The sequence below is a fragment of the Arachis ipaensis genome, chromosome B06 (genome assembly GCF_000816755.2).
Source record: "Arachis ipaensis cultivar K30076 chromosome B06, Araip1.1, whole genome shotgun sequence".
NCBI lineage: Eukaryota > Viridiplantae > Streptophyta > Magnoliopsida > Fabales > Fabaceae > Arachis > Arachis ipaensis.
In genome coordinates, this window is record NC_029790.2 from 87,421,988 (window position 1) to 87,431,392 (window position 9,405).

Below are 9,405 nucleotides of genomic sequence, written 5' to 3' on the forward strand. Positions count from 1 at the left end.
TGTGAGCCTGGAAGTACGGGCGGAGTCGTCGAGACGTTAGGATAAGAGTATAGACAAATTTTTCTATTTTCTGGTAGTTCAGCTCGGATCCCTGTAGTGCCTTGCTAATGAAGTAGATGGGTTGTTGCCCATTTTCGTCTTCTCTGACTAGTACTGAAGCTATTGCCCGACTCCCTACTATGAGATATAATATGAGCAGTTCTCCTTCTCGTGGTCGAGATAAGATAGGTGGCCGTCCTAAGAACTCCTTGAAGTCTTTGAATGCTTGCTCACATTCTGTCGTCCATTCGAACTGTTTTCCCTTTCTTAAAGTAGCATAGAAGGGGAGAGATCTTATCGCAGCTCCTGCTAAGAATCGGGATAGGGCGGCCAATCGCCCGTTGAGTTGTTGTACTTCTTTGACACAGGTTGGGGTCTTCATGTTGAGTATGGCTTGACATTTGTCTGGGTTTGCTTCAATTCCCCTTTGTGTGAGCATAAAGCCTAAGAATTTGCCTGCTTCTACTGCGAAGGTACATTTTGCGGGATTGAGTCGCATGTTGTGTTTCTTTATGGTGTCAAACACTTGAGCCAGGTCGGATAATAATGTATCTTCGGTTTGTGTTTTTATTAACATGTCGTCCACATAGACCTCCATGATGTTTCCGATGTGATCCGAAAAAACTTTATTCATTAGTCTTTGATAAGTAGCTCCTGCGTTCTTGAGACCGAAGGGCATCACGATGTAACAGTAGTTTGCCTTTGGTGTTAAAAATGAGGTCTTTTCTTGGTCTGGTAGATACATGGGGATTTGGTTGTATCCTGAATACGCATCCATAAACGAGAGATATTTATATCCAGAGGAAGCATCTACCAGGGCGTCAATACTTGGGAGCGGGTATGGATCTTTTGGGCAAGCTTTGTTGAGATCGGTGTAATCGGTGCACATTCGCCACTTCCCATTCGATTTTTTCACCAAGACAACGTTGGCTAGCCATAGCGGGTATTTAACTTCTCTTATAAATCCGGCTTCCAGTAGTGCCTGTACTTGCTCTTCCACAGCCTGGGATCGCTCTGGCCCAAGCTTTCTTCGTCTCTGCTGTACCGGTCGAGATCCTGGGTAGACCGCCAACTTGTGGCACATTAGCTTAGGGTCTATGCCTGGCATGTCTGCGACTTTCCATGCAAAGAGGTCGACATTATCTCACAAGAATTGTATTAGCAATTCTTTTAAATCTCCTTTGAGGATTGTGCCGATATTAGTTGTTTTTTCCGAGGTGTCCCCGATCTGAATTCTTTCTATCTCGCCCTCTGGTTGGGGGCGAAGATCTTCTCGCCGTTGAACTCCGCCCAACTCGATTGCGTGGAACTCTTCTCCTTTGCCTCTGAGGTTTAGGCTTTCGTTATAACAGCGACGTGCCATCTTTTGGTCAGCTTTTATCGTGGCTATCCCTTTTGGAGTTGGGAACTTCATACATAGGTGTGGGGTCGATACTATTGCACCGAGTTGGTTGAGTGTTGTCCGACCTATGAGAGCATTGTAAGCTGAACTTACATCAACCACGATGTAGTCTATTTTGAGGGTTCTGGATTGGTCTCCTTTTCTGAAGGTTATATGTAGTGATATATATCCTAGTGGTCGAACCGGGGTATCTCCTAACCCAAACAGACTGTTTGGATATGCCTTAAGTTCTTTTTCTTCTAAGCCGAGTTTATCAAAGGCTGTCTTGAATAATATGTCGGCAGAACTCCCTTGGTCTATTAAGGTGCGGTGTAGGTTGGCATTTGCCAATATGATGGTGATGACCATGGGATCGTCGTGTCCTGTGATGATGCCGGACGCGTCTTCCTTAGTGAATGTTATCGCTGGGATGTTGAGTGCTTCCTCCTCTCCTTCGACATGACATACTTCTTTAAGATACCTTTTGCGGGAAGATTTGGAGATCCCTCCTGCTGCGAATCTGCCATGTATCATGTGGATGTGTCTTTCTGGTGTCCGAGGTGATCGTTCTGCTCGTTCGGTATCTTCATCCCTTCGTCTTTTTCTTTGATCATCATCTCGGGTGGCCAGGAATCGATCTAATTTTCCTTCCCTCACCAATTTTTCTATGATATTTTTCAAGTCGAAGCATTCGTTGGTGGCGTGTCCTCTGACCCGATGATATTCACAATATTCCTTCTGATTTCCTCCTCCTCTTTTCATTTTAGGGGCCGTGCTGGGGAAATCTTTTCTGTATGGCTGACCTCTTTGTATATTTCGACTAGGGATGCTTTGAGGGAAGTATAATTATGGTATTTTTTAATTTTCTCCCCTTGTCGGTCTTCTTTCTTTTTGTCTTTATCTCGGTAGGGGTTCCCAGATTTTGAAGTTTCTCCTAATCGAGCGTTTTCTTCCATGTTGATGTATTTTTCTGCTCGCTCCTGTACTTCGTCTAATGAGGTAGGATACTTCTTTGATATAGATTGGCTAAATGGCCCCTCTCGTAGGCCATTGATGAGTTCCATGATGGCGGCCTCTGTTGGTAAGCTTTGTATGTCCATGCATGTTTTGTTGAATCTTTCCATATAGTTGCGGAGGCTCTCCCGATCTCATTGCTTGATCCTCAGTAGACTGGGGGCGTGCTTGGCTTTATCTTTCTGGATGGAGAATCTGGCCAGGAACTTTTTGGCCAGGTCGTCGAAGTTTGGGATGGACTTTGGAGGTAAGTTGTCGAACCATTGGATTGCTGTCTTTGTGAGAGTTGTTGGGAAAGCTTTGCAGTGAACGGCGTCTGAGGCGTTGGTAAGGTACATTCTGCTTCTGAAATTGCTGAGATGGTGGTTGGGATCTGTGGTGCCATCATATAAAGTCATATCTGGGAGTTTGAAGTCCTTTGGGATTTTGGTTTTCATGATCTCTCTGGTGAATGGATCCTGTTCTTTACGTGAGCTTTCCTCAGGAGTGATCCGAGGGGCCTTCGATTTGAGATCGGCTTCCAATTGCTGTAATTTTTCTTCCAATTCTCGACGTCGCCGTATCTCTCTTTGTAGATCCTTCCCGATTTCTCGTTGTTGTTGGGTTTCTTTTTCAAGTTGCTTCAAGCGATCTTGAAGTACTTCTATCGCCCCCGGGTTTGCTGGATTTTTGTCTCCGTTGGATTCCGAGGTGTCGTTTAGTGGGGTGTCCGCGTTTTTGTGCGGCGTTCTGTTTTCTAGATCTGAATCGTGATCGTTGTCATGGTTGTCCGCCATGGTGTTGGGATGACTTCCAGGTTCCTCGGCAACGGCGCCAATGTTCCGAGGGTTACCTGAAGCTATAGGTCGATCTCGGACGAGATCCTCAGTGGCGGTTAGAACCGATGTGTCCGGCTGGTGAATGGAGGCCGGAGCTGGTACGCCCGACTTGTTTGGACTTGGACGTGCTGCTGATCCTCTGTCACCGAAGGGGGGGGGGTACCTGCAAGAGACTCCGATGCTTAAGTTAGCATGGGTATTAAACAGGTGGTATGTAGAATCAGAGTATGAGTTATACCTGGGTGCTCCAGTGTATTTATAGTGGTTGTAGAGTGACCTTTCTAGATAAGATAAGTTAGTTATCTTATCTTATCTTTATCTTTGAGTTGAGGTCAGCTTATCTTCAAGGGAACCGCCCTTATCTCTATAGGCTTGGACGGCCTGTGGATTTGGGTCGTGTTCCTCTATTTGGGCCCTTTATTGGGCTTTCCTGTCGATTTGGCCGACCTCTTTGAGAAGAGGTCGAATAGCCTAACCTGAAGAGGTCGGTCGCTTTGTCGCCAATCATCCCGGGTCGGGTAACTCGACCCAGGGTATGAACAGGAACCAACACATCATCCTAAAAAAAACACTTATCACATACATTTAATTTATTATGATAGATTCTATTAATTCGGTTACATGTAATGTATCTGTTTTTTACATGGTTACTAAAAAAAAGCACAAATTATATATTAATTTAAATGTGTACCTGTCCTTTGTATGCACCGAATATAATTCTTGATTCTTTCTCAAGTGGCCAATGTTGTTTTGTGCCAAAGAAACGCCTAAATCAACTCCATTCAGTATGTTTACAATACAGAACAAAAAATCATTAATAGAAGACACAAATAATACAATGTCTACCTTTTGTGATAACTTCTACATGCAACAACACTCATGGTGGGAGAAGTGTTTAAAAAACTTCTTTGGTTTATCTGCAAACAGACAGAAAGAAATGAACAACAGTAACTTTTTATTTATGTAACTTTTTTATAACAAAAAATGTGATAATAATAGTAACAGCACAAATGAGTTATTTCAAAAAATAGCATTCCACCTTGTCACAAAGCATGTTTGGACTCCGCATTTTCAAACTCAGAAAATCAACTTATGAACTCAATCTTTTCAAAACCCAAAACTTCACTTAATCAAATTAATGAAAGGAAAGTTACCAATAGAGAAAAGACATGCAAAAGAAGAAACAGCGAATAAAAGATTGTGTGTTGGGACTATAATGATCAGGGCAAAATTTCACCTTATTGTTCGATTTTCTGACAATTTAGAAGATGCTCGAGTCCGTTGATAACAGCACAAAGTTTGTAGTCTCAATCTATCAACAACCCAAGGAAAAAGGATGTCTGCGAAGAAGCTGCCTGGGACGTTGCTATCAGACGAGTCGCAGGTGCTGGCATGTACTGTAGTCGACGACGCCTTCGTATGTGGTAGGAGTTATGCGGTTTGACTGTGAAAAAGTTGGGTCTTAGGGTTTTTTGGTTGAATGAGGTGAGAAGTCAGAGAGAGATGAAGAAGGGCCACTAGATTCACTTTTGTTTCCTTTTTCTTTTTTGAAGGGGTGGGGGAGTCCGTGGCTTTTGGTTTTTCTATATTTGCCTTTTGATTATTTTTTTAAAAGATAAGAACAAAAATATAGGGGAGGTGATGGGTTCTGATTTTGTTAGAGATGGAAATAAATTAGTAAAATATAAAAATTATTTAGATATTATTTTTTTATATGTGCCTAATGAATAATTTTTATAATATAACAAAAAATTGTAAACTTGATTAAGGAAATAATTTTTTTATATTTATTCTTTAATAACCACATACATTAAGACACTGAACAGGCAAAGATGGTCCAGCTATATCACCAAACAGATTAACAACTTTAAATTGACAAAAATAATGTTGTCCAAAAACATTGCGCATCTAAACTTTGAACACTATCTTATCTCCAATAACTCCATGAAATAGGGGGACGATGCTAGATTGATTAACCTTACAAAACAAATTGATTTATGTCAGATAAGGTGATGAACAAACACGTGAAAATAGCAATCAAATAATTGAGGAAATAAAAAAAATATACCATTGAGACAACATTTCAATCTGAGGAGAATTCTTTCTCTATATACAAGAAAGCTTCGGCACAAGTTTTTCCAAATAATTTTGTTGCAGCATTATCAACAAGTGCAAATACTGCAAATGATGTTCCATCATCAACAATGCCAGTTATTCTATACCTATAAAAATAAATATAGAGAAAATACAAATAAATTATCCTGTTAACACGAAGTAATTTAACTAACTTACAATCTAAACTATTAAAAGTTACTTATATCATATAATCACATAATACAAGAAAATAGGATGAGAGAAAACATTACTTTAAAACCACATGTTCCACACATGAGTCACAAATATCACAATGATAAGTATTATCATCAGCAACAACAGCATTTCCACAAACACATGAATAATACCACCAATTTGGATTATCAACAACCTCTGTAACTGTTCCCATAACATAGAAAATTTTATCTTGCAAAGTAAACATATAAATGAAACGAACAACTATAAGCCTTTTGTTCTTACTGCTTTAAATTGCAATTTGCACTCTCATAATAAAAAATAAGTAGTATTTTCAATACACTACCAATTTCACGTAATTGATAGTGACAAACCTCACAATTTTTCTTTAGTTGATCAATAGATCGAACAGCTCTCCAGTCAACGAAATCATCACCAACACTGGCTATTAAATAATCAGATACAATGGGAATAAATCTTGAAAACTCATAGCATGAAACATTAAATCTAATGAAATACGAAGAAAAAAAAAGAGTTATGGAATGTCACGTAAAACATTAACATACAAAACAAAGAACAATGACCACATCAGAATAAAAAAGCCACGAACCTGCTAAGAAACTCCACATTTTCGTACATATCAGGGTTTACAAGAACTGTAGATACATTAATCACATTTTGTAGCCACACGTAATCTGACAAGGAAAGTTTTAATTAATTTTTGACTACATAAAGTAAGAATAACAGATTTCAACTCTAACTGATTAACAATATTATACAAATCTTCAATGAATAATAAGCACTACTTCAACTAACCTCCAAGGACTTTAATTTTGAAAGCCTCTAGCACCACCACTGGTGGTCTTTAATTGATATTTCCTTAACATAGATAAATCAAATACCTCACACGATCTTCCAATAACATTATACTGTATCTTCTTCTTCCTTAATTTAATCCAAGTAACAAAAAAACATCAACTTAAAAAAATCAAACAAAAAACAAAACAACCCAATAGAAAGTATATTTATATAATTTATACCCGCCTGAAACAACTTCCAAGATTATAACTTTCATTCTTTCCCCATGTGAACCCATATCAGTTTCTTGACGTACACCAGTTATGAACCCAATGAAATCTGCAAACAAGAAAAAACTACTATGGAAAATTATATATGAACAAACGAAATCCAATCATTCCTAGGGTATTAATCTTAGCAGGAAAATTTGAGAGTACTGAATAAAGAAACTCATAATTACCTATCAAGAAATTTTCATCACATGTCTTCTCAACTATTTCATCAATTGAAGTAAACTTAAATGCAACATTGGGCATACCAATAGACATCGTTGGTACAACAATTGTTTTGCTATGGAAAATAATTCTAAAGCGGTGCTTTGTCAACCTAGTTAACCCAAAGTTGGGAACCACAGTAAAATGTGCAATCACATAAACATTTCCTTCTTCTAGTACTTCATTAAAATAAGAAATTAGAGACTGTGTGATAGTTGCTTCAATTTTTGTTAACTGTGAATAATCACAAAAAACATATTTAATTATAAATAAAAAAATATGTTACTCTACACAAATAAATAAATATAAAATGAATGTAGGAAGAAAAACAAATAACACAAATAAACAAATGGAAGAGTAGTAACACACGAACATGACTCAAAGAAAAAAAGAAAAAAGAAGTCACATGAGAAACTTACCTTATCATCTATTAACACCATATATATCAGATTGCCATCTCTTGTTGGAACAGGATATGAAGCAGACCATACCCTATTAATCTTGACACTTATTCTCCAATCATCTCTCCATGGTGTTATCTTATCCAGGGAATGAAAACAAGTATTCATGATAGAATGCCTTCACACCAATGTATGGATCTATTTATCAACTGTTTACAACAGAGTAGAAAGAAAGGGAAAAACAAAACTAATAGTTGGGAATAATATGTTAGTGACTCATTTATACAGAAATAATAATAAGAGTGATAATAAATAAATAAACAATAAATAATATAGAACATATTACACCACATCCTATGGTCTATTGCCTATTACATATAATATAATAAATATTATCATAGGCAAGTAGATATAGTTGCAGATACTTTTACATATACACTATGACAACAAAAAAAGCCTGACAATCAATTTTCACTTCAGATCATAGAGCCTAATAAATTTTGACTTCAAATCATAGAGCATATTGCAATTTATCCTACATTGAACCTAACTTCAATGTTCTAAAAGAATTACCTAATAGGTCATCTTCAACTACACTCTAGATATTATAAATAGGGAAAACGAAGCTGTTATAAACACTAAACCTATTTTGCCAAAAAATATAAAGAACAAAAAAAACTAAAATAAAACTAAATTAACAAACGGTAAATCAACAAATCAACAAATTTCAAAGACCCAAAGATGTTCAATGTCAAACCATAGAACTATCCATAAATTAGGCAGAATTGCAAGATAAAAAGAAGTTGAGAAATCAAATTATCCAGGGTATATACAGAAATTCGTACTATCACTGGGGAAAGAAAAAACCACAACAGTTCCCTTGTCCAATGGCAAAGATGACCCACTGCCGGTGAAGGAGGGAACGGTAGCATGGTAGTTCTGCTGGAACAAGAATAGGATGCGCTGCTATGGATAACTAATACAATTGAGAATCCCACAGATGAACCCACTCCCTAGAGTGATAAATTTTGACACAAACAGCGCGATTGCCAGAGAGTAACAGCAACAATGGGGAGGAGAATACTCTGGCATCTGGACACTGAAGATGAAGAGAACACGGTAGCACTCTTCTAAGAAAAAGAAAGAAGAAACCTAAATGCCTGAACCTATTTCCTAATTTGATAATACATCAGATTTTAATTTGTAATAAATGTAATTGTTGACTCATAAAACATTTGAACACATGGTTGATTTCTATATTTAAACAACTTTTGATAAGATTTAAATAAAAATTGATATAGTATAAACTACTATTTGTTAAACCTAAAAAAAAAACATTATACAAATAAATAAAAAACATCATACTAATTAGATATATATTTTTCCCCTCAATAATTAGGCATAACTAAACAAGAAGCCATTCAAGAAGCCATTCAAATTTTATCAAAAACCTCTGTGAAAACAACATTTTCAGTGTGTAACACCCTAATTATCCTAAGCTTTACCTCTAGCCATAAAGCAAAGGTTAATCAGAGGTTACGACAGTTCTAAGGCTTATACATATTTATATAGAAGGAAATAATACATCCTAGAAGCCTGATGAAGGATTAAGCTCGAAGACAGAATTACAAAAGCGTGAAACGTTCACTCGAAGCTAACTCATAAGATATAAGGTATAGGTGTAAGAGCATAATTCATATACAAATATAAGAATATAATAATCATAGAGAACTAGCCGCAGCTTGCGGAATTTAAGCCGACTAGTTGGAAATAGACAGATACAGAGTTTTAGAATTAAAACAGCTTATACAACCTATCTCTCAAATAAGCCTCTAAGGCCATAAAGATAAATATACAAAAAGGTGAGAGAATACTATGACGAAGGTAAAACAGAAATAAACAAGGTACGAACCATACTCCGCTCTGTCACCATATCCGCAATCTCACCGAAGTAGATTACGACCTGCATCTGAAAAATAATAACAAAGTATGGAATGAGAACCGGAGGTTTTCAGTATGGTAACAGTGCCCAATGATGTAAGATGTAAGGCCCTGGGATGCCGAATGCCATCCTAGAACTTCACATCACATACTGATATCCAAGCTTAGAATAAATTAACTAAATATATAAAGAACTTAAACCATAAATCGGGTTATCTAAACTTAGGGGG

The 9,405-nt window shown here is 37.2% G+C and overlaps 1 protein-coding gene across 5 annotated transcripts; it reads right to left on the reverse strand.

Moving 5' to 3' along the window:
* LOC110263385 lies at window positions 5,061–8,391 on the reverse strand. 5 transcript variants are annotated; one of them, XR_002348920.1, is made up of 7 exons: window positions 7,253–8,391; window positions 6,800–7,067; window positions 6,582–6,678; window positions 6,358–6,486; window positions 6,152–6,236; window positions 5,321–5,474; window positions 5,061–5,229 (listed from the first exon to the last, which is right to left on the reverse strand). XR_002348920.1 is itself a non-coding variant. In XM_021104573.1 (5 exons), exons 1-4 carry the CDS (start codon window positions 7,400–7,402, stop codon window positions 6,369–6,371), a joined length of 633 nt encoding a protein of 210 aa, XP_020960232.1. In that variant the 5' UTR covers window positions 7,403–8,391; the 3' UTR covers window positions 6,068–6,236; window positions 6,358–6,368. The 5 variants fall into 5 exon arrangements, 1 of the variants encoding a protein (XP_020960232.1); XR_002348923.1 differs by lacking the exon at window positions 6,800–7,067 and adding an exon at window positions 5,619–6,048 and having other exon boundaries at window positions 6,358–6,678; XR_002348922.1 differs by adding an exon at window positions 5,619–6,048 and having other exon boundaries at window positions 6,358–6,678; window positions 6,800–8,391.

Bases quoted from the DNA above. Each gene is read 5' to 3' on its own strand.
- LOC110263385 (XM_021104573.1), bottom strand. From the start codon at position 7,402: ATGAATACTTGTTTTCATTCCCTGGATAAGATAACACCATGGAGAGAT. The intron at 6,679-6,799 runs GTAATTATGAGT...TCTTGTTTGCAG, and splicing joins TGATGAAAATTTCTTGATAG to ATTTCATTGGGTTCATAACT. The intron at 6,487-6,581 runs GTATAAATTATA...GATTAAATTAAG, and splicing joins TTGGAAGTTGTTTCAGGCGG to GAAGAAGAAGATACAGTATA.